The 25,632-nt window shown below is 46.1% G+C and overlaps 1 protein-coding gene and 1 non-coding gene across 8 annotated transcripts in view; both read right to left on the reverse strand.

The window, feature by feature from the left end:
• The window catches only part of GTF2I (general transcription factor IIi), a 73,408-nt gene extending 50,640 nt beyond the window's left edge, over positions 1 to 22,768 (reverse strand). For 4 of the 7 annotated variants that reach the window (XM_086763421.1, XM_086763416.1, XM_086763417.1 and 1 more), the window contains exons 1-4: positions 21,981 to 22,110; positions 21,718 to 21,848; positions 13,678 to 13,783; positions 12,138 to 12,276 (exon numbers count right to left, since the gene is read on the reverse strand). In XM_086763421.1, the coding sequence (XP_086619547.1) occupies positions 12,138 to 12,276; positions 13,678 to 13,776 (238 nt within the window). In that variant the 5' untranslated portion in view covers positions 13,777 to 13,783; positions 21,718 to 21,848; positions 21,981 to 22,110. Of the gene's footprint in view, positions 1 to 12,137; positions 12,277 to 13,677; positions 13,784 to 21,717; positions 21,849 to 21,980; positions 22,117 to 22,597 lie in introns of those variants that run through there. The other 3 variants (XM_086763419.1, XM_086763418.1, XM_086763415.1) reach the window with 2 other exon arrangements.
• Positions 14,550 to 14,622, reverse strand: TRNAF-GAA (transfer RNA phenylalanine (anticodon GAA)). The gene has a single exon. It is a non-coding gene; the product is annotated as a tRNA-Phe (tRNA).
• Positions 22,769 to 25,632: the final 2,864 nt, after the last annotated feature.

Consider the following 25,632-nt stretch of genomic DNA (forward strand, 5'->3'; position numbering starts at 1 on the left):
GTCTGAACGCTGCCATTTGCGTTACCAGTACTGCTGGCATTGCAATTCTACGCTAAGACAAGAAAACAAACATCAGTTTGAACAACTGGTGACAAACAGGTTGTTAAATGAGCTGAAGCTGCAATTGTTTTAGTAGAAACGCATTTATCATCTTAAAAACTCATATCTTCATTTAAAAGGGAATCTCTTCCCTCCTCTGCAGACCACATGTCTGCTTTGTGACCATGTTCAAGTTCCTTGGATGGTCTCAAACCTGATCTTCTCCTACAGTGGGTGGTTCTTCATTCTCCTAGTCCCTGCCTTTTCCTTCGGCGACTGGAGTGGCGTGGCTAGAGCACTTGCCAGTGAAGACTGAGGCAAAAAAGTCATTGAGTACCTCAGCCTTCTCCATATCCTCGGTAACCAGGTCTCCTTTTTCCTTCCAGAGAGGGTCCACATTTTCCTTAGTCTTCCTTTTATCCCCGATGTACCTACAGAAGCTTTTCTTGTTGTCCTTGACATCCCTGGCCAGACTTAATTCTATCAGGGATTTAACTTTCCTAACCTGATCCCTGGCTGCTCAGACAATTTCTCTGTATTCTCTGCAGGCTACCTGTTCCTGCCTCCACCCTCTGAAGGCTTCCTTTTCATGCTGAAGTTTGTCCAGGAGCTCCTCGTTCATGCATGCAGGCCACCCGGTGTTTTTGTCTGACTTCCTTTTTGTTGGGGTACATCGCTTCTGATCTGGGAGGAGGTGATCCCTGAATATTAACCAGCTTTATTGGGCCCCTCTTCCCTCCAGGCCTTTATTGGTGTTGTCGTAAAAAATAAAATTTTTACAATGAGAGCGGTGGAACACTGGAACAGGTTGCCTAGAGGGGTGGGTGGATGCCCCATCCCTGGAAACATTCCAGGCCAGGTTGGACGGGGCTCTGAGCAATCTGATCTGGTTGGAGATGTCCCTGCTCCTTGCAGGGGGGTTGGACTGGATGGGCTTTAATGGTCCCTTCCAACCCTAAACTGTGATTCTATGACTCAACTCCTATCAATCCTCATTTTGCAACAAGAGTCCATGTATGGTTGAGTGCCTCACACCTCCTTGTACTATCCAGGTGTTCTGGTTATTCAGAACACCCTTCCCTTTTACCTGTCCTGATCAGCAGCAGACTGGGTTTGACAGAACAGCCTACCACTTGGCCGGAAAAGGAATCTCCCAACTGTCACCATCCTTATAAAATGGATACACTATAAAATGCTTGAAAGTAATAAAAGTCCTCTTACAAAAATTTTTATGATGGAACAAAAAATTGAATACTTGAAATGATCAAATTTTAATTTGGCATTTTTTTTCTCGTGGTATGGCAGCAATTATACAGCTACACCCTAACTTCTGTATGGGCAGACGTTATAGCTTCCTGCCTTAAACAGATGCTTATAAATTGATGAAGAGAGTTACAGCTCAGCAGTCTTACACAACACTTGGTCTGAAGGTCCACTAAAGCACCGTCTGAAGGTTCACTAAAGCACCGTCTGAAGGTCCACTAAGCACCGTCTGAGCGCAGCAGACTAAAAGAAGCCATAAAGTGCATCCATCTTCAGATCACCCGACTCAGAGGTAAGGGGAAAGCTGCTGTTTGAGGAGGCAGGCAGCATTTCTCCTGCAGAGCAGAGCATACCCCGCTGGGTCATGCTGCAGACAAGTGACTAAACCAGCACTGTCTGCATCTCACCAAAAAAATAAAAACCAAAAATCAAGCTGTAGCCGAGAAACAATTTACTTAACTGAAATTTTCTCAAAAACATGACCTGAAGATGAGATGCCTACACAAACAACAACAGAGAAAAAGCTGGTTGGATTCAGTATCTGAAGCTGATGGAGCTCAACACTCCTCCAGCAAAAGAGCTGTCAGTCCCGTAGTACATAAGGCATCTTACAACATCAGAAGGTTTTTAATCAGGTGGTTTTTAATCCCCTATGTAGAGAAAGCCAAGAAGTGATTCTACGAGTATGAATGTCACCCCTGTGCAGACACCTTGAGAGGCAAATTACAGGCAACAATTATTTTGTGATAACACTGATGTACATGTGTTTTAACATTCACGCTTAAGAAAAATTACTCTCTGAAAACAACTAGGAGCAATGAAAGGGGGAAAGTAAATCTGTGGGTGGCTAAAAGCGTTTTGCTTTGGTTTATAATGCATCCACCCAGTTCATCTGTGAGCTTTTTAAGGCCATCCAGTTTTACAGTTCAGGAAATTGGACAATAACCTCAAATTAAAGAAAAATCATTTTATGATTATCAAAGGATCACTTAAACCACAAGAAAAGCAAAACACCTAAGGCAGAATTTAGGAGCCAGAGAATTTCAAAAAGATCAGCTATCTGCAGGAATTTTCAGTTTGTTTGCAACTCCGAGGGAACGAGATGGGTGGCCTCCACTGAAATGTGACTGAACTTTCTCAGCCAGTTTTTCAAACTAGCTGTTAGCTTCATACTCCCTAACTGGACAGGAAGGGACAGAACAGGAAGGGTTTCTGACAATCAAGCCAAGCAACCTAGCTCTAAAAAGGCTATAAAAGAGGTCAGTTAGCCAAACCTGAAATAAACCCAGAAAGAGAGCAAGGAGCTCTGAGCTAGAAGCTAAAGGTGCTGGAAAGAAAAGGCGTCTGGATTGGCACACGACCTGCAAGAGTCCCTGTTCCTGACACATCCATGCAGCCAGAGAGGCAGGCGATGGAAGCAAAGGAAGCACCCCTGAGGAAGGGAGGCAGAAAGTGATCATACAAAACTCGAAAAATAACTTGTGTCTAACTACGTAACAGAAGTTTTGAAAATGCATTTTTCTTTTCACTTTGAGAACTTGGGAAAAGGAGTAAACAGACTTGTAAAACAAGGGAAACTGCTAGGAATGTAAAACTTAACTAGCACCATGAGAAGGGGCTTGTAAAGGAGAACATCAAAAACACGTGGCTAGCCAGGGCTGGCCATCACCTGCTTCATGTAAAGCCCTTGTACCAGTCTGGGAATTTGGGGAAAAAAGAAGGGAAGGAGAACAGCAGTAGAAAACGAAGAGTATAGCAGGCCACAAGGTAAAGCCTTGTAAAAGACAGGAGAATTATTTTCATGTCTTTCAGCAAGATCTAGGCTATGAATGTGGAGTTCAGCTACTGAATACGTATTAATATGTGAGAAATATACAGCACAGGACAACTCAAAAATTCCGTTATTTGCATTTCAAAAGCTTAGGCAGAGGGGACTGTAAGCCAAACCATTTAAGTGAGCTCAAATGGAGACAGCAACGGCAAAAAAAAAAGCAGCTCTTAGAGTAAGAAAGATGGGGATGATTGCTTTGGAATGAATTGTTATTACTTGCAACTGTTTGGCGAGTGCTAGGAATGTTTTCTTTAAACTAATTCCTAAGCATGTGATTTATTACAAATAAGCTGACCAAGTTTTTAAGGGCAGATGCTTTAACTCACAGCTACATTGTGCAAATACAAAATAGACAGTGATTGAAACTTAAATCAAAAAAGCTCTTGAGGATTCCAAAGAATGAACACAGTTCAGGTAATGTATCAAGCAGTTACAACCGCAACAGAAAAACTCCACCAGCAGAAACATGCAAAATATGAACTAGTGCTTCCAACAAGCACAGTACAATGTAAATACTTCAAGAGACTGGGAACGCAGAAGCCCAGAGTGCTAGAGGCAGTCACAATGCATGCAGCAAAGTGTCCTAGCTTTCCAGGAGACACACCTGAAGCTCCGTGCTTTTTATTCAATAAACAAAGATATTCCACCAGCTATAGCCATCAGGGCACTCCAGAGACCTCTAGCACCCTGGGGAGACGGGGATCCCCAGAACTGACTCACGGTGTTAAGGTTCCACAATCACACAGAGGCCTGGGCACAAATGCAGAAGATCATTTCGCATGGAGAGCTGCAGAACAGGAAAGGAGATACACAAGAGGAATGAGCAGTTACCATGCCCACAACTCTCTCAAGAAAAAGGGATTATTAAACTGTTTCCTAATTAACCCCAGGCAGAGTCAGCCACGTTAGCATGAACACATCACTAAACAGACGTGATGCAACCTGGCTCACCTAATGTAAAATGGACAAGAGAACGCTTGCGTGATCCCTTCCACGAGCAGAGACGCAAGGTCTCAACTCCCAAGTGACAGACACAGTAGGAGTAAATCTATCACGTTTGCCAGCACAATTAGTCTGGGAAACGGTGATGAGCTGCAGTCAGTGCGGCCAGGAGCAGCCATCTATCTCTTTTGGTCTTGGAATTTGGAGAAGTGCAAATTATTCCAAGCGATCTGCTGCAAAAAGGGAGATGAAAACTCAGGAACACAACCGACAGCCACAGCTGAGTAAGTTCCCATAAAAAGTGACGGGGAAGAGCCTGTTCCAGCAGATACGTGAACAGAATAAGCATTTAGCAGAGGTTGTTTTAAAAAGGCCACTCCCAATTAGCTGAAAGGAAATCTGGCACAAAAAAAAAAGAGGTCGAGAGTTACAGAGGTGTAAAACAGCTCTGGCTTGGCAACAAGGAGTCACAGCTTTAAAAAACAACAGTTTCAACATCCTTTTTTCCTGTTAGAAGACCAAAGCTAAAGCAAGAATCACAGATACAGCCCCCTATTTGCATTGAAAACAGGTAACAGATTCTGATGGCATACGTGCAACTCCACGAGTGTTCTGTCAGGATTAATCCTCTGCCTGGCTCCTATTGTTTTTCTTTCATTTACTGTGTATGTCTACGATTTAATGACTCCTTTCTCTTCCAAAATACTCTGTAGCTTGAAGAGCAGCAAAAGCCACAGAATTCTCAGCTGCCCACAGAATAGTTTAGGGCCAAAGAAAATGACTGTGGGAAACCAGTTTCCACACTGGCACATCATCATCAAGAAGAGCTGGTATTTTTAAACTAGCTGCGTTAGTGTCGAGGGATTAGCCTCCAAGCAACATAAAAATGTCAGCTAGTTACGGATGGTGTTTGCACTGTAATGCCATAGCACATAATCAGACACAAAGATGATGATGAGGACTTTCCTTTAGATGTTCTAACGAGGACAAACACAATCAATAGCAGCCAGATCCACTAATAACCTCTGTTGTTAGAGTAATACTGAGAAGGTATTAGGCTGCTTCCACGCAGGCCAGGGGATTCAGTCTGTACTCAATTTCACGTCTGAGACGTTCCGCCGTAGAGCTGAAAAGCTAAACACCCCATTTAGCCACTGCTTCTGAATTACTACGGGCATGACAAGTGAGATACACAGGATATAGTCAGAGGTAATCACAATAGTAAGGAAGAAGCAAATCAACTCTATTAATACTTTATTACATCATTGCTGGAGCATCCAAATGAAGTACCATGAAAGGACTCCGTCCAGACTAGCACTACAGTACACACACTAACTAGCACGCTGCAGTGGCAAGGCTATCTCAGCAGATTTAATCAAAGACATTTTTAAGCACAAGTCTAAAATTAACCCAGAGTTACTGAGCTAATAAAGACTCACACTACCGTCGCTTGACTCCCACCCACCATCTTCTAAAGACAAGATCTGTGCACGACGCTGTCAGGCCGGCAATATCGCAGTCTGTTCAGCATCGCTCGCAGTGAGAGGATACAGACGATACACAGACAGGATCAAACACACCAACAGCTTCATCCATCAGAAAAATGAAAGAAAGCAGCAAACCATGCCAATCAGAGCTTCAGCATGTTAGAATTCGTATCAATATGCTATACACTTTACTGAGCTTTGGTTAAAAAATACTGAAGTTATGTATTTCTACACCATGCTTTTTGGATAGCGTCACCCACAAACAGAACACGGTTTAAGACAAAAATACTGATTGATGAGCTATTTTAGATACCTACAGGAAGATGTCATGGAGACTTTCAGAAGCTTTGCTCTAGATTTTTAGGTGCCTAAGTTGCTTTGTGGATTGGCCCTGTTGCTAGCATTGCTTTTATTAGTGCCAATATCAGAACTAATTGCACCTGGGGTGATGCAATAGAGAACATGAACCTTTTTTAAACCTCAATCACAAGAGAGGCATTGACTATTTTATTTCCCCTGTGTCTAACGGAGCCAACGCCAGCCGGCTCCAAGACGGATGAACCCGCTGCTGGCCAAGGCCAAGCCCATCAGCAACAGTGGCAGCATCTCTGGGATAACAGATTCAAGATGGGGGAAAAAAAACCTGTGCAACGGCAGCCGGGAGAGAAGAGTGAGAAAATGTGAGTGGAACAACTCTGCAGACACCAAAGTCAGCAGAGAAGGAGGTGCTCCATGTGCAGAGATTCCCCTGCAGCCCATGGTGCAGCCCACAGTGAAGCAGGCTGTGTCCCTGCAGCCCACGGAGGTCCACAGAGGAGCAGAGATCCACCTGCAGCCCGTGGAGGACTCCACGCTGGGGCAGGCAGATGTGGCCTGAAGGAGGCTGTGGCCCTGTGGGAAGCCCATGCTGGAGCAGGCTCCTGGCAGGACCTGTGGACCCATGGAGAGAAGAGCCCAGGCTGGAACAAGTTTGCAGGGAGAGCTTGTGACCCCACTGGGGACTCACGGTGGAGCAGCCTTTTCCTGAGGGACAGCACCCCGTGGAAGGGACCCATGTTGGAGCACTTCATGAAGAACTGTAGCTCGTGGGAAGGACCTATGCTGGAGTTGTTCATGGAGGACTGTTTCCCATGGGAGGGACCTCATGCTGGAGCAGAGGAAGAGTGTGAGAAGTCCTCCCCCCAAGGAGGAAGGAATGGCAGAGACAACGTGTGATGAACTGACTGCAACCTCCATTCCTCACACCCCTGCACCGCTCATAGGGAGGAGGTAGAGAATTCAGGAGTAAAGTTGAGCCCAGGGAGGGGTGGGGGGAAGGTGTTTTAAGATTTGGTTTTAGTTCTCATTATCCTACTTTTATTTGATTGGTAATAAATTCATTTCATTTTCCCCAAGTTGAGTCTGTTTTGCCCATGACTGTAATCAGTGAGTGATCTCTCCCTGTCCTTATCTCGACACATGACCCTTTCATTATATTTTCTCTCCTCTGACCAGCTGAGGAGGGGAGTGATGAGCAGCTTTGGTGAGCACTTGGCATCCAGCACAACAGGCAAACAAACGAAGTTGCTGCTCCCAAACAGTTGGACTTTAGGGCTGTAGCGCACATCTGCACTTTTCCATTGGGGATGACTCCAGCCAGCGCCACAAATTCCTCTGTAGGAAAGTCCTCAGGCAGACAGCAACCACAGAGCTCCTGTTCACTGCTGGTGAGATCTCTTGAAGCGAACAAAGCCATCACTTCTGATTAAAGCATATCCAGAGTGTTCAGATTGCCTTCCAGCAGTCCAGGATCTCAGCACGGTGGATGGGATAGCACCAAACAGCCCCAGGCCCAGGTGGAGCGCACTATATTCACTGACAGCGCTTTCACTGCACCACAGTATCACAGCTAGAGACGTCAAATAGCCTCTTGGAACATCTGACCAACTTTGTCCTGTGCAGTTATAGTTTAAACATTAATATTTAATCTAAAGGAAAACTGTTTCTGTCACACAGAGAACAGCCAGAGTAAGATTTCGTGAGGAGAATCCCCAGAAATGGATCAAAATTCTGCCACTGAAGGGAACGTAGAAAGTAAAGAAAGAAGCGAGTTGTACCTTACTGGCACAACTGCCAAGACACTGCCTGGAAAACAAGGTTTAGGCAGTACCAGGATTGCTTTAATCCCACAGAGGCATCCTCCAGCCTGGAGATGACCAACTAGGGATGAAGGGGACTGACGCTCTTCAGTGTAGGTGCGATGTACAGAATGACTACTCAGAATCCCATCTGCATATCCTTAAAGACCAAAGGATTGCTCTACAGTCTTGCTGAAAGCTTAGATACTAAGAAGAGATCCTGCACAGCGAACAGCAGCTTCTGTGGAAGCCAAAGCCTGAAGTGAGGACAGTCATTGCACAGCTATAGTTACAGCTATGGAGTAGGAAGCCAGCATCTACCAGAGCAAGACCCTAGACATGGTGTAACTTCAGCCAGAGATGCTCGATTCTCTCTAGACTATAGGGACAAGTTACTACAAGCCCAGAAATGCCAATTTCAGGTATTCAGTGGGAAATTACAGCAGGCCAAAGTAGTCCAACAGTTACCAATCCAGCTAGAGACCTGCCAGGTTTTAGTTTGCTTTGTTTTTTAAACCAGTAAGATCTAGCCTTTCAGGTTTCTGGTTTTGTTTGCTTTTTCCACTCCCCTCTAAACTGCTAAAGCATTACATTAGTTACAGAGTCTATAAGGGAGCACAATGTCAGAAGAAAAATTCCCTAGAAAACCTAGTACTTCTATTTGCTCAAAGGCCAGAAGGATTCAATGAGACAGAAGCCCAGCTGCAGATCTTCAAGTGGGTCCACAGCAGCCTAGTTTATGGGATGAATCATTTTACTTGCCTGCAGATCATGGAGGACATCCAAAAGGGAACAAATTATTCCTATAATTTGTTTCTAACACATTTTCCATGTACCAAAGATACTGAGGAGCCAGACCTGAGCAATCTTTCCCATAAGGTCTTCGGAGCATCGTGTGCCATTCACTCATCACAAGCAGGAGGAACAGCTGTGCCCATTAAAAACACGCCAATTCTGTGCATTCCTGAAGCTACAAGGAGTTCTTGGAACCTTGGATGGACACGGAGGTACAGATAAGAAGAGTGAAAGACGCTGGGCCAAAGTCTCTAGCAGTACTTGAAGTCAAACTCTAGCCCATATCAGGTGCACTGTTAAGATCACACGCCCACCAGAAGGAAAACAAAGGCTCCTAAAAATAAAAGGACCTATCATCCAAGATGAACCATCTACAGATGCAAGACAGCCTAACCTTAGGCAAGAGAGCCCAGATCCCCGGCATCAAAGAAGGAAAAAGCAGCTTGACTGGGAGAGCTGACAGGAAGTTCCAGAACTAGCAGGATTACACTTCCATGCAACCTACATACCGATGGTGCAACAGCTGGTACCTGTGGAAATGCTAGCAGAGGCAGCAGGGATTCTTGGAGAAGAATCAGCTCCTTGGCAGATGGGATAGAACACACAGCACTGGGTAAACCTCTTTCAAAGTCCAGAGCAGATGACCAAAAAGTTGTTTCTGAGTCAGGAAGCTCTTCTTAAAGTTCACTTCTGACACGCAAATACAACCTGGGGATCATGAGGCCTCTTCTGGTTGGTTGGTTTGTTTTATAACCCACCTCCAGCTCCATTCAAATGGGAATGAATTCCACAGACCTGACAGCAAACCTTGACCAAACCTCAAGGGAAACTGCCACGATGACAAAGATGAATACATGAAGGGAACAGCATTCTTGAAACGCTCCACCCAGGAGTACGTCTCCTGTTCAGGATGGCTGATAACACACAACTCCACAGCAATCCGGAGGTAAGGAGGCATTTCATCTTGCCGAGGCCATCCAAGAGCAACTGAGCCACAGGGCTCCTCCTTCCCCTGCAGCTAGGCCTTAGGGAACCCACATGAATGAGAGTCGTTATGAATGAAAGCCACAGGAAACCAGACTCCAGTGCCACTTTCACTGAACCACTGTTATTTTTATCAGTCCTATACTGCTAGAAAGCGTACGAGCTACTTCCTTCCTGAACCTCATCTATACATTTCATCAATTTAGCCCACCAAGTTATACTCGTTACTAAAAATAAGCAGTGGGTTTGAAGCCTGAGCCCTCCAAATTCTAAAAACTCTTCATATTTACTCAAACTATACAAAGGAGCTATGGGAAAAGTGGAAGTTAGGACTGGAGACACATGCTGGCTTGTCACAACAGTCAGACCCAGAGGAATGCTTAGTAACTGCACTTCTGTTTGCACATTTAAAGAAAAATAAAGAGACTCACACAAGTGGAGAGCTAATTCTCAATATTGTCAGCAACATGTTCCAGACACTGACATCACAGCTGAATTTTTGAAGGTTTAATTCTAACAGCAATGTAAGAACCTCTTGGAAGCCTTTATTCATTGTAATGGAACAAAAAGGGTGCAACTGTAACTTTTTAAAAACACACGGAACTATGGCCTTCCTGTATTTTTCCAAAATACCTACTAAAATAGCGACTAACATTGTCTATTGCTGGCTTTCATATTTCACTGAAGAAACAACGTGCAAGAGGAAAGGAACCATTGCCTCCACAGTCCTAAGCTTTAGATCAAAAGATATTGCACTATAAACTTCATCAAGACTTCGAAGTTGTCAAAGGCAGTGCTGGAATGAGCATCAAACCTCCACAGGTTTTGATGCAATGAGCATCAACACCTCCATCAAAACCTGCACACCTCCAGCATCAAAACTGCCCAGAAAGTATGGGGGGGGTGCACTTAGTGAAACCGTGAAAGCAATGACAGGCTACTTGGCTTTATTCACACAGATCTACACCACGATGTTCTGCAAGAAGCAGACTGAAAACACTGTTTTCAAAGGGGATATTGTTTAATCTCATCAGCCTGACAGTACAAAAACGCTGCCCGAGAACAAGTATCTTGTAACTAGAGTAAAGCAAAGATCAGGATTATCAGAACTAAGGTAAGATTTAAACACATGCACTTATCTGTAGACACGACGTCTGATACAGTCAAACAGAAGTACGGATGAGAAGCCAGTGCTTTCTACAGTACAGAACCAGAAATACAGATCTAGCCAGGGAGATCAAACATCAAATCCCACTTATTTCAGACTCCCTATCAATAGATGTGCCCAGTATACAAACTCTCCAGCAAAACAGGGCCCATGATACCGCTGTACTGGCAGTAAAACAAATCATCTAGGACCTCAGGGAAGCCCTTTAAAGAATAACAAAAAACCCAAGAAATCAGGTGAAAAACTGAACTCCCCCCTATTATTCAGCTAACAGTTTTCATAAACACCAGTATCAGAAGATTGCCCCCATAAAAATTAAAAGGGAATTCACTCATCTTACATTTGATTCCTCAGTGAGGTTGTAATTCTGCATTTTTATATCAGTTATCTGCTACAATGCAACATTGTGGTGACTTTCCTTAGAGTAAATATACTGATGCACACAGAACATCGCTGTCCAAGCGAGTGGGGCAGTGGCAAAAATCCAGAGCACCACCATGAACAAACAACCTCGAGACAAAACCTCCAGGAGAATTTTAGCTAGCAGCAAAAGCATTTTTAGGAGCAAATGTTTCTTGTTACAGATTAAACATAGTTGCTTTCCAAGCTGTATTTAATTAGTTGAGCCAGAACATTTTACAGCTGTTGGTTTTAAACTCCCCCCTGGACTGATTCTTCTCTCATACCCTGCTCTTGACCTGGACCTTCTCCCTTTCCCTAGGCAGGTAAACGTACATTTCATTATTAATTAAGCAGTGTCCATTAACAACACTTTCCTAAATGACCACACCAACGCTCCTCAGCTTCAGTCACTGAATCTTTCAAACCAAATTCCTAAAAATACTGTCCTGTACTCAATGAATCATGTTTTATAAACACAGAAGTTCCAGTGCTTTACTATAAAAATGAAACTAAACAAACCCCACACCCCAGATGTGCTTAAAGGGGTACAGAAGTAATGCAGATGTAGTTTTAAGTCATTATGGTATAAATACATGTTTCTGTCTACTAAATAACAGTGAGAGAAAAAAACCTACATAAAAAATAGTATCTTGTAAAAAACGTGCATCTGCTTTAATAAGGCATGAAGTGATCTGAAGAACGAGGACCATCGGAGCCGCCAGAAGTAGCCCACTACCTCTTCCATGTCCCGCCCAGCCTTCACGAGTGGAAAAAAAGACTTGGAGGAGGGGATACAAAGGAAAATTAATACGCAGCAGGAGATGCAGGCTGTGTTGTGAGCGTGAACAGTCTACTACTTCTTGTTGTACCAGTTTGTCACATTATCTAAGGCAAAATGAACATTTCCAGTCCCAGTTGAAAAAAAACCACTCCAACCAAGACCACTGTTACTGATAATTTTTATGTTCCTAAACAGCTGGTTTTGCCATGGCCAAGGTAATTACAGCATGTAGCCACAGCATACAGAACTTGGTTCCCCAAAGTTATTAATATTACGCAATACACATTAAGCAGCTTGTAAAATACAAAAATACAACAATGAAACTTACAGTATTTAACAAAATCCTTCTGAAAATCTTTCCTAGAATTGACAAAGGCTCTTCCTCTCTCAGTTCCAACTACAAACACATCTGTTTCATATACAGCAATACAGGCAACTTCTGCCTTGGACTTGGCAAGTTCTTTACACTATAAAAAGAAAAACAAAAAGCTTTTATTACCATAGTTACGAGTACAGTTAATAGAAATGTTTGTGGTATCATGTAAAACAGTTATTACTGCTGCTGCCAGCAGACACCCTTCAGAAGGTACTGTGAGTAACACAACATCAGCCATTTGAGCAAAGGATCATTTATACATCTGGAGCGCTTTTCACCAGGAATCTTAAAAGCACTGTAGATCATTAGTGAAACTGTGAAGGCCTTGTCTCAACTCAGAGATTGCAGTTTTTTAATTAAAATGATTTGACATCCATCCATGTGAAATTATCACTTCCCTGTTAGATAACCACATTGAGCCTCTTACTCCAACTCCAACTTTCAACAGAGCGTACAGGAGTCCTGTTCATTCCCAGCACGCTTATCACACATCGTGTTCTGCTCAGAAAGGTGTGGTTGCAAGCAGGAAGGCTGCCTGCACTCTGCCTTGTCCTGCCCGCAGTGCTCAGGCTCAGGTGAGCCTCCTCCTCCTGAGCAGGACTGCACCTTCCCCGTGAACACCTACGTGTGTTCTTCTGGGAGAAATTTCTGGCAAAGAAGTAAGGCAGGAAGTCTGCGGCACAGGGAGAGAGCAAGGATCCTAAGAAAATTAGTGAGATCATCAAGTAGTGATCACAAAGAGTCAGTTTCTCCTAGGAACTCAGAAGATCGGAGTTTGCTGCAACCTATAAGGACACCAACAACTGCAGCATGGGAGGAAAAAGTGACACAAAGCCTTTAGGAACCAAATAAACCCATTGGGAACAAAGGCTTGCAGTCAATTCTCTTACAACCATCACATTCAAAGTTTCATTGCTAAAAAGAAAATTTTTGTTCTTGCTAATCATTTAAGAAAACAATTTTAAAGAACCAAATCTTTGACAGTGTCTCAACTTTAAAAGAAACGGGACAGGCATTTCTACTCAGCCCGGGCCAAACTTAAACCCCACCACACAATGATTAAATAACTTCTACAAAACAGGTGATACGCCAGCTTAAGAAGAAGTATTTTCAAACCAGTCTGGTTGAATTGGTACAGCAGCTGAGAAGGCATTTGCCTCAAGACCATTTCTTCACTCTGCATTACAGACGACAAGACCAAAACATACTCTTGCCTTTCAACCACACCTGAGCTGAGCAAGCAAGAAATATTTTCCATTTGCTTATTTGACAAAATAGTTTTTGAAACAACCACACCACAACAAGAAACAAGAAGACTGTTAACATGATTTTCCACAAGCAAAGAGACAGTTTCAGCTGGCTGGACAGCACGCAATAAGGTATAGATCTAACATCACACCATTCCCGCTCCCCAGCAGGAGGCTATACGCTGGTGTAATCCCGCACGTGCCAAGACAGAGTTGTGATGCAGCTGTTTAACTTCTCTACTAACCATTGACTCAAGTGCTGACATGAGGAATGTAACCACCATTCTGCTTTCTGAGGAGTCCTCATCATGGGTGGATGTTGCTGGTGCGGTAGTTTGGGCCATTTTCCTCCTATAAAATGAAATTTTAAAAACCCTGTTCAGATACACACAACAGTGCAAGAAAACAAAAACCTCTCTTATGCAAGCAAAGAAAAAAAAAAAAAAAAAAATCAAAAATCCAGAACACAGCCCACCACACACAAAAATAAATATGCAGGTAAATTAACAATATCGAGTGCTCTCTCTCCTATTCTTTTATAATTTGTAGAATCACAGAATGGTTTGGGTTGGAAGGGACCATTAAAGCCCATCCAGCCCAACCCCCTGCAAGGAGCAGGGACATCTCCAACCACATCAGGTTGCTCAGAGCCCCGGCCAACCTGGCCTGGAATGTTTCCAGGGATGGGGCATCCACCGCCTCTCTGGGCAACCTGGGACAGTGTGCCACCACCCCCAGTGTAAAAAATTTTTCCTCTATGTCTCTCCCTGAATCTGCTTCCTTCTACTTTAAAACCATCACCCCTCATCCTATCAACAGGCCCTACTGAACAGTCTCTCCCCATCTTTCCTGTAGCCCCCCTTTAGGCACTGGAAGGCTGCTCTAAGGTCTCCCCGGAGCCTCCTCTTCTCCAGGCTGAACAGCCCCAGCTCTCTCAGCCTGTGCTCACAGCAGAGCTGCTCCAGCCCTCTCAGCATCTGCGTGGCCTCCTCTGGACCCTCTCCAACAGGTTCACGTTCTTCTAATGTTGGGGGCTCCAGAGCTGGACGCAGTGCTGCAGGTGGGGTCTCACCAGGGCAGAGTAGAGGGGCGGAATCACATCTCTAAAAGGGTGACTTGCCGAAACCCGGGATCGAACCAGGGACCTTTAGATCTTCAGTCTAACGCTCTCCCAACTGAGCTATTTCGGCTGAGTTGCAGTGTACTCATTCCTGCTGTTCCATCCAAAGCTGCAGCTAAACATTCAGAAATTAAAAAGTTGTGCCATGACTAGACAACAAACCCTTTGTGCCCAGAAAGATGCATAATAATTGATTAGATGAATTTACATTGATTTTTCTTTCTAAGCATGTTTGCAACTAGATAACCACAGCAATAAACATTGGCATTAACAGTGCAGAAAAGAAACGTCAAATCAGTTTGACGCAAGTATTACAACAATCCTTCCTGTGATTTTCAGCCTGAATTTATCATGGTCTGGCTGAAAACAAACCACCACCCACCCTCCCGACTCAAAATCATGGCCCACAGTATCAGCAACCAGAACATGACATTTTTATTCACATATTATTCAGATGTAGAATTAACTCCAGAGCCAAGCAGTCCCAATTAAGGTGCTAAAATTAAAAACTTAATTTCAGCAGTAACACAAAAAACCTATTTTCTGTCTGTCATTCAAGAGAATTTCAACTTATTTAAGATATAAATAATAATCAGGACTTATTTATGCTTCTGCTGGCAGAATTGTCTATAGAAGAATTAATATATCGAGAATGAAGTTTCAGCAGCTGCTAAGAGCACATTTTTCTGTTGGAGTGTTGCTACTTGTTATGTTTATACACATCTAAAGCAATAACCTGACACGCCTGGAGGAGGAGAGAACTGGTAGAGATTTAGCTGTTACAACTCCATGTGCAAGTCTTGAGAAAAATGACCTCAAAAATCAAGATAGCTCAGATAAATGAGACATTTCACAAGAGCTCGATGACACAGCTTGCTGCTCCTGTGGAACTCAGACACATGGCGTGGCTCAGGTTTTCAAAGGCGACATGGCTCCTATCAGATGTGCAGACAAGTCAGAGCAGCACCAATAACCATTGCATGCAAAAAAACACGCTTACATCAGAAAAAATGGCACTGTGTTGTTCTTTTGATAGGACTTATAGTACTTCAGGAGAGAAAAAAAAAAAAAAAGTTAGCAACACTGCAAGTTCACAACAGACCTCCAGCAGCCTTCTGGCTCTCCAGACACAGACCAGCAAGGTTTAAACAGCTTTAAAACTGTGTTAGGGATAACCTGGCAGGGGCACAGTCAGCAGCTGTTTGAGGATGCAGGTAATGAGAGGCTCAAACACCGGCACCTGCTGCACTGAGGAGCAGGCAAACAGGTCCTGCGACAGGTCTGCAAAAGGAGCTGAACCTCAAGAGTGAATATAAAGGAATAACAGCTGTCGAACGATGCTGACTGATTCAGCGACCTAAGAGAGGGTCAGCTGGGGATGGGGTTATCCTGCAGAGGAAGAGGGGCATCCTACTTATTGCTTGTGGAGTATCAGAGTGAAAAGGGAGATTATGATGTGACGGAAGTAAATCAATCTTCTTTGAGCCATGATTTTTGATACCTAATAGAGTTCTCAAGCTCATCTTTGGAACTCCTTTAGGGGTGGGATGCTGACAGTGATTTTAAACATGATAGCTTGTAAATTTTTAAAATGATACCTTAACAATCCAATATTAAATATTAAATAGAGCATAACCACACATTTCCCCTTTCTCCTGTCTCTACTCACTGTCTGTCTGTCTTGTCTCTACTCACTTATTCTGCATCAGTTCAACACCTCCCAAGCTGGCAGTGGCACGAACGTACACACCTAACCCATTCTAGACGAAAAAGCAGGCTGTGTAAAAACAACAGTAAGCCTATATTAGGAAAAAATTTTTTACAATGAGGGTTATAGAGCACTGGAACAGGTTGCCCGGAGAGGTGGTGGAAGCCCCATCCCTGGAAACATTCATGGCCAGGTTGGACGGGGCTGTGAGCAACCTGATCTGGTTGGAGATGTCCCTGCTCCTTGCGTGGGGGTGGGACTGGGTGGGCTTTGAAGGTCCCTTCCAACCCAAACCATTCTATGATTCTTATTTTCTATTTTGCAGAGGTACCTTGTCCAGAAAACAGACCAAGGAAATTCTAGTGATCATTTGAAGGCTGTGGATGCACAGCACATCAGAGCAGTGCCAGCTCAGGCTGTCTCCCCTATGTAGCTCCCGTCCCTGGACAGTGGTTTCTGATCCACAGGCACACAGTAAATCAAGTCAGGGAGCTTGTCCAGGGAATGGGGAGGAGAAGTGCTTCACACTGGACTGGATCCCAGTTTGCTTCACTGCACAGCCTCACAAAAGCTGTCTTGGCTCAACGGAGAGGACACCCTAAGCTACCCTGCTGCTGCACGTGAGGCCATAGCCTCAATATTTTTTCCTATGGCACGCATGAAAGGTGGTTTGGTTTTGTTGGTTTGTTCCCCACCCCCACCCCCCCATTTTGCCAGTTTCTCTCTTTCAAACAAGAGTTTTCTCCACCATCCTTATCTATACTGCTGGGACAGTGTTCATTATCAGAAAGAGTAGGGTATGGTTCAGCAGATGTAATGAACCTGGCTGCCTTTCCAAGATGAGGCCCTCAAACCACGTGACATCATTCCCCAATGGAAATCCCCAGTGCAAAGCCTTGAAAAGTGTAATACCTTACCCATTACCAATGGGCTACACAAAAAGGCCAATTTAAAAGCCATCCTTTGAACACTTATAAACTGCCAAAGTATCACTTACGATAGATATATCTATTAATCTTAAACACATATTTCTAAAAAATAACTTCCAGATTAGTTAATAATTAGTTATAATTACCTATAAATCCTTCAGTTTGACCATACCAAGACGAGCCTTTGCCCAAGTAAAGGCTTGTAGCAGTGAACAAAGCCTTACAAAATACACTGGTAAAGTACCGAGGATGTAGCCTTTTGCCATTCCTGCCTGTGATGGTTTAACCCCAGCTGGCAACCAAGCCCCACACAGCCGCTCCCTCACTCCTCCCCAGTGGGATGGGAGAGAGAATCAGAGGGGTGAAAGGGGGAAAACTCATGGATTGAGATAAAGACAGTTTAATAGGTAAAGCAAAAGCTGTGCACAAGCAAAGCAAGGAATTCATTCCCTACTTCCCGTCAGCAGGCAGGTGATCAGCCACCTCCAGGAAAGCAGGGCTCCGTCACACGTAACGGTTGCTTGGGAAGACAAACGCCATCACTCCGAACGCACTCCCCTTCCTCCTCCTTCCCCCAGGTTTATTTGAGCACGGTGTCACACGGTGTGGGACATCCCTTTGGCCAGCTGGGGTCAGCTGTCCGGCTGTGTCCCCTCCCCGCTCCTTGTGCCCCCAGCCCAGTTCCTGGGTGGTGTGAGAGGCAGAAAAGGCCCTGACTGTGTGTGAGCGCTGCTCAGCCGTAACTGAGACATCCCGGTGTTACCAGCACTGTTTTCAGCACAAATCCAAACCACAGCCCTGTGCCAGCTACTGTGAAGAAATTAACTCTATCCCAGCCCAAACCAGCATGCTCCCTGATGAGAAGGTCACGGCAACAGACAACTAAAAAACCCTGTGGGTTTTCCTTTTGTAAGCAGGAAAATGAAGACCAAACCCAGGAGCCTTTCAGGAAGCCAAATCAAATCAACGTGTATCTCACTCCACATGCTTCTTGCTGGCTTCTACTTTTAAGAGTCAAAAAACAAAACAAAAAAAACCCCAAACACTCAAGGCAAGCGAGAACAAAACCACAAGACATAGTTACTTTCCATCTTCCCTGCACTCATGGAGGGACACACACACCAATCTTGACACCAGCAACGGAAACTCTCCCTAGTCACTGCTTGTCAGACACACAAAAAGCAAAAAATAATTTGTTTTTATGAAGAAAATCTATTATTTAAGCATATAAAGAACACATAATATAAATTAGGGGGGAGTAAAAAAATCAAGGAATATGCTTTTTTTAGAGAGGAGTCTTTGGATTATGAGCAACCCTGAGGAGAAGGACTTGGGTGTGCTCGTGGACGAGAAGCTCAACACAAGCCAGCAATGTGCATTTGCAGCCCAGAAAGCCAACCGCACCCTGGATGGCATCAAAAGCAGCGTGGCCAGCAGGTCGAGGGAGGGGATTCTGCCCCTCTGCTCTGCCCTGGTGAGACTCCACCTGCAGCACTGCGTCCAGCTCTGGAGCCCCCAACATCAGAAGGACGTGAACCTGTTGGAGAGGGTCCAGAGGAGGCCACGAAGATGATGAGAGGGCTGGAGCAGCTCTGCTGTGAGCACAGGCTGAGAGAGCTGGGGCTGTTCAGCCTGGAGAAGAGGAGGCTCCGGGGAGACCTTAGAGCAGCCTTCCAGTGCCTAAAGGGGGCTGCAGGAAAGATGGGGAGAGACGCTTCAGCAGGGCCTGGTGTGACTGGACTAGGGGTGATGGTTTTAAAGTAGAAGGAAGCAGATTCAGACTGGACATAGGGAAAAAAATTTTACAATGAGGGTGGTGGAACAGATTGCCCAGAGAGGTGGTGGACGCCCCATCCTCAGAAACATTCAAGGCCAGGTTGGACAGGGCTCTGATCTGGTTGGAGATGTCCCTGCTCCTCACAGCAGCGTTGGACTGGATGGGCTTTAACGGTCCCTTCCAACCCAAACCATTCTGCGATTCTATGAATAAGCAATAGCAATTTGTCTTCACAATACATCAGATATAACAACATAAAAATGTCTTTACAATACATTAGATGTAATGCAAGCAGGTATTCCAAAAAGTATACACCTATCCATTGTCTGCTACTCCAAAAATACAGCTGGGTGCGAGTTTGTGGGAGCTCATCCTCACACACCACTGAAGATTTACTGCTCCTTGGGGGAAAGAAGTCTGGCTCGTGCCAGATTCCCATGGGCCACTTTTGATATTAGGGGAAAAAACGTTATTCCAGCAGAGTACAAAAGCACACATTTCAGTACAGAGCTGGAAAAGGAAGGAATATAACAAAATACACCATTAGAAAAAAAAAAAAAATCTAACAAAGCTAGACTGCTTCTTGGCTGTCACAGCTTTCACCTCTTGGCTTCTTTTCCTTCTGGGCCAAAACACAATTTCAGTATATTTAACTCTGTCCAAATATTGGCCTTCTGACAAAGGACAGAAGTTGGTTCTTTCCAAACCGTACAGATTAATACTCACAAGCTGTTAAGTGTAAATGAATCTTTTTAAACAGATCTGGGCTAAAAATCTGTGTTATTCTTCCTACAATTTGGTTCAGTGATCCCACGTTTCAGAGGAAGTTAAGGCTAACGTTTCTTAGCTTACCTAGCACAGAAACTCTGCTGGGACGCAGACCTACCACTGCTGTTTTTTCCAATTTTCTGTAACACATCCACCCTAGCGCACACAGGGTTAGGAGACTCTCACCTTCACCCTCCACCCGCCAATTAAACTGTTCTTATCTCAACTCACAAGTTCTTTCACTTTTACCCTTCTGGTTCTCACCTCCATCGCACTGAGGGGGAGTGAGCAAGCGTCTGTGCGGTGCTTAGTTGCTGACCGGGGTTAAACTATGACAGTCCTGTTTGGCGCTCAATGTGGGGCTGGTTTGGAGTAATTAAGAAACCATTAGCGTAAAACTCCATTTCTGTATTAAAGCCAGAAATACTCAGGGAACAACTCACTCAGTTTTTAAGTATGCAGCCCCTTACTGAAGCACCCAGGCATTCATGAATCATGGGGAAACCATGTAAACAAAATGAAATATTAATCACAGCACTCCTGACCATCTGCTAATTTCTGTCTTTACCAGTGTAATTATATTTACTTAGTCAACATGATGACCATGTTAAATAACAATTACTTTACTTCTGCGTGTCCATCAACACTTACACATAATATTTGAGAAGTAAACTAATTTAAACTCTACTGCTATTTATTTGGTTACAACAAAATTGGCGCTGGCACTTTTTCCGGAGGAAGAAATTGCCGTCCTTGCTAGTGCGAGCTGGTCCTCTGGATTTGTATGTCATACTGCAATGGTCACGGGAAACAAAAGGCTCAAATTGATTTAAGGGCAAACAAAACCCCTTTAATTCCTCTGGGGTTCCCACAAAGAGCTAAACTGACACTAAACACCCAGTAGTGTTTTAGCACCTTGGAGAAAGAATCATCCAATTAGTATATAGCTGGTATCTGAGGTGCACACCTTTGCACGGTAGCTTCATGCAGTGAACTGCCCCGTGTCTGCACCGGTGCACTGCTGCCCACCACTCCACACATCAGAGCACTCCGCAAAACCTGGAAAACTAATCACCCCATCACTATTTGGCCACTTCATTCCCTCTGCATCTCTCTCCCTCGTTCCTATTACTGTATTTAACCAAATGAGCCGGAATACTGATTTCCATGGAACCAATCACATGTGTTATTCTTGAATCAAAGCATTTATTTATGTCAGTCCTATTAGAAGTCTCTCTCCAGTCAGGATCTGAGACCAGAAATAAAAGTCAATTCTATAAGCAAGAGTTAGGGAATGTGTCAGTAACTTTGTCAGAAAATTAGGAATTCACAGCTTTTCCAGAGGAACAGGAGTTTCAACCCAGCTTCTCTGAAAAGGCTCTCATGTCCTGACGGGTAAGACAAAGAGCTGCCAGTAGCCTCTTACCAGGCCATACAGGGGACGAAGTTTTATGCCATCTAATTTACCTAATGGATTCACAAGTCTTTCTTTTTGCGTTTTTTTTTTTTTTAGTATATTTTACAAGGTTTTGTTATTTTAATTGCAGAGTTAAATTTAGGCAAGCAGAAACAAATATTAGATATTTTTTAAAGTACAGTCTGAAAGTTGCTCCTTATTGTGAGATAATGACCCAAAGATTTATACACACCGCCAACAATGCGGATGCACAATTAGCTTACGAGGGAATGGTTGCACTCATTAAACAATCACCGTGCGGATGCTTCTCCCAAGCAACTTATGAACCAAAGCTTTGGCAAAAGAAGCCTGCAAATCCAGACCTGGAAACACAACAGGCGATACCCAAAACACTGTGACGATCAAAGACATTGCCATGAACCCCAGAGAGGCAGGTAACGTTACACACCCAGACAGACGCATGATTTTACAGTGATCTCCCTCAAACGTCAGGCTGAGGGACTTCGGTGACAGCTCTTTGCCACTGGCCAGGGAAGCCCTTTGCTGCCGGCCGCACACAGACCCACCTTTGCCAGCCGCCTGCGCGAGCCGGGCGCTCTGCCAAAGCGCGCTCACGGGCCTCGCCGCCAGCTCTCCGCCCTAACGCCTTCCTGCGGGCGCCTGCTCCCCGCCGCAGCAGAGTCAACACGGGGTGAAACTGCAGGGGTAGACCGAATTCACAGTTAAGTTGTCTTGTACACATAAGGGAAAAAAAAAAAACTGTAAAAGCCTCTGGATTTTAGGAAAAACGTAAGTGAAAACCGTTCTGCTCACTGCAGGTACTCCTCACCTGAGCCGGCTGTGTGCTCTCCCCAGTGCCTGGGCGCTGGCCCACACACGTCCGTGCTGTCCCAGGGCAGGGGCTCAGGCCTCACCCCTGTGTTGTTTCCACAACCAGGCGCCCGGCTCCGTGACGGGGGAAGGAGGAGGAGGAGTAGCTGCCGCCGCCGCCGCCGCCGCCACCACCCCGTCAGCCAGGCAGGGCCCCGGCCCGGCACAGGCCCCACCGGCGGGAGCCCTCCGCCCCGCCCCTTCCCGCCCGCGCCCAATCGCCGCCGCCGCACGCAAGGCCGCCAGCCAATGGGAGGCGGGCAGCACGCTGGCAGCGCCCGCCCCTCTCCTCCCAGCGGCCGCCGGGGTCCCGGGGGAGGGGGCGGCGGAGGGCGCGGAGCCCCGCCCCACTCCCGCGGCGCTGAGGAGGGGGCGCCCCGCCCCCCCCCACCGGGAGCGGCGGGGCGCGGAGAGCCGCCCGCGGGGTCCCCTCCCCGCCCGCAGGCCGGCGGCAGGAGCTCCCCGGGGGAGAGGCAGCGCCCCCCGCGCTCCGGGCCGGGGTCTCCCCTCAGGGAGCCGCGGGATAACGGCGCCGTCCCGCGCCCCGGCGAGGCCCGATCCCGCCCTGCCACTCACCGGGCGCCGACAGCCCCGGTCCCGCTGGCTGACGGCGAGGACAGCCCCGCTGGCGGGAGAGCGGAGTCCCCGCGGGCCTCTCAGCGGCTGGCGGGGCGGGCCCGGCCGCCGCACGGCCCCCGGTTCGCCCCTCGCGCGGTGTCGGGCTGAGCCCAGCGCCGCTCCGGGGGAGGGCAGGGGAGGGGGTGAGCCGGGGGGGAGGCTTTTTTGTCTGAGGAGCCCCGGCTGCGCAGGCGCCACCTTCGCGGGGGCCGCCGGGAGCTGTAGTCCGGCGGCGGCGGGCGGCCCGGGCGGCGGACTGCGGCTCCCGCCGTGCCCCGCGCCCGGCCTGTGGAGAGCGGCGGGGGGGGCCTCGGTGGAAGATGGCGGTGGGGGTCTCACTCCGTCCCGTTCCCCCGGCCCCGGGAGGGCTCTGCTGCCCCTGGGCCGCTTCCCTGCGGCCTGGCCCGGGGCAGCGAGCGGAGCTCCGCGGCCGCGCCAGGTCGCCTTTTCGTGGCTGAGGGCCCGTGGCTGTCGGGTGCCCCCAAAGCGGCTCCGGATGCGGGAGCCAGCCGTGCTGCCCGGCCGGGCCCTCACCTCGTTCGTCCCTCTCCTGCAAAAATCAGCCGGGTTTAACCCCCAGGGCTGCACCCGGGCTCTGTGAACCTGCACCCAGGCAGCAGCCTCCTGCAAGCGGAAGGCCTGCTTTTGGGTAATCCTTAATAAAGAACTTAGGAGCGAAATGATTTCCCTGTTGCTGCGAATTAGGTTGTCACTTTTACAAAGTGCTCAGCATAATTGATGCCATTACGTACAGCATAATCAATGAGATGTATTTTCCCGGGTATAACCAGGCAAATGTTTTAGTTGACATCACTGTTCTGTGATTTTAGGTGCAGTGTGGTAAATTTGGACAGGAAGTTTTCCACTGAAAGGGAAACATATTTCAAAATCTGTTCAAATAGAAAAAGCTGCTGTTAAAAAAAGCTACCTCTAAAATCAAGCTATCATTTCTGTAAATATCAATACTTTCTAGTGTGTGTAGAACTGTTACAGAGTATATAAAAGTGGTATTTTTGAAACATTAACTGTGTTTAGAGTTGGTCAAAGGTAACCACCAAACACTACGCTTTCAAGTAAATCTCATTTGTAAAGGAAACGGAAGCGTGCTTGGGTGAAAGCACTCAGCTTCCCCCTACTTGCAATACGCAGCGGTAAATCAAACCAGGGAAGAAAGCTCAGAAGCTGCCTGCTGGGAAAGGACCCTGCGGGAGATGTTTGGCCATTCCCATGCCGTTGCTGCTGGGGCTGCGGACTTTGTGCGAAAAGCGCCCGGCTGCAAACGCTGACCAGCGTCCCCTGAGCAACCGGCCCAAGGGAGTCAAGATGCTGTGGGTCTCAGTGATTCCTTGACAGCGTTCAGCGGGGTGTAACTGTTCTCATCATTTAGGTTGTGGGAAAGGAGGCAAAAACAAACGAAACGAAACAAAACAACCACACGCCAACAACCACCACAAAACCAACCAACAACGAAAAAACCCCACCCCCCCAAAAAAAACCCAACCCAAGCAAAAAAAACTCCACCAAAACACTCAAAAAATAATAATTAAAAAAAAAAAAAAAGCCACAACCCCCTTTCATCACCAGCTTACCCTGAACCAGAGGATTTCGCCCTGCGGCGCTTGGGTGGTTCCTTTTTGCAGATCCTGTGCGGGGAAAGGCGTAACCTCTGCTGAAGGGCTTCAGCACAGGGGATGCCAAGTCTTCCTCAGCAGCCACAACTATTTTATAAGTAAGTATGTCAGCTCCCTTTGCCATTTAGGTGGCATTTTTAGTGGGAGGCATCACTCCACGACAACGGCGGCGGTACCCCACAGCGCACGCAGCCCGTACTGGCCGTTCCACACGGCTTTAGCTCTCCTAAGTACACCCTGCCCCAAAATTCCTCAAGCGAATCCTCCTGGAAGACGGGGAGTTTTACCCGAGTGAGAAGTGGAAGCTCATTGCCAGGGCGTCGCTCAAGGGCTGTGTCCAGGGCCTCGTCCTGCAGGCACGGACTGTTCCTGGTCGCAGAGAAGATGCCTTCTGGTTACACAGCATCACGCCGTGATTTACTACAAGGATCACACGTGCCAGCTGCTTCCCACTGGTAAGACCATCGTTGCCGTGGCTCATTCACTACCATGTGGGTCCTCAGAAAAGTGGAAATTTGATATTTCTCCAGGACAAGATTCTTCCCGTCCTTCTGTATCCCTGTCTACCCCCTGATCCAGCCACAGGAGCTGTGGAGCTGGATAAAGTTTAGGAGTTAACTGAAGTCAGAGAGTTAACGTAAGTCATGCTTTAAATGGAATAATGTTTACCCCTCGTGGTTGCAAGATGACTAACTGAAAAATTAGTTCCTTAAGGCTTCTAAATCCATCTGAGACATTTACTGGGTGCTGTAAATCAGTGCTTCGACTAGAAATAACTTGTTATGTTTTTAGGAGCTAGAGTAATTAACAACTGTAATGTATTACCATGGGCCGCAAGAATTTCTCCGTCAGTTCAGAGCCTGGAAATTGAAGCAGCTTCCTTCTAGAAAAAGACAGCCAGCTTAAGACACAGCCTCCGTGGATCTTTACCAGCAGATTCCTGAACATCTGACCAGTTAATCTGGATGTTCTTTCTAGGTTTAAAATTCAAAGTCAAGTTTTCTGGCAGAAAATACTTTGATCTAAATTCCTTGGTTTAAAGTATTTTGTATCGCTTTGCTCTTCCCTCTACTAGTTAACCAGCTGGGCTTCAATTACAGATTGAAAAAGGTTTTCACACGACTACAAGGCAAGCAAAACATTTCTCTTAAACACAGGAGCCAGACTGTGAAAACAAAAACTTTGGAAGAGAGGAGTTGAATTCAGAGTTATTTTTGTCATCATTAAAAAATAAAAAAGAGAAATTATGTTTCAAACCCAGTCGTCTTCTGGAAATAAATTGAGAGCAATGCATACAAGGGTTTGTTTTTTGTTTTTTTTTTTTTAATAACTTGTTAGTCTGGGGAATTATTGTGTTTCATC

Source organism: Chlamydotis macqueenii, chromosome 19 (assembly GCF_036417535.1).
Source record: "Chlamydotis macqueenii isolate bChlMac1 chromosome 19, bChlMac1.mat, whole genome shotgun sequence".
Classification (NCBI taxonomy): Eukaryota; Metazoa; Chordata; class Aves; order Otidiformes; family Otididae; genus Chlamydotis; species Chlamydotis macqueenii.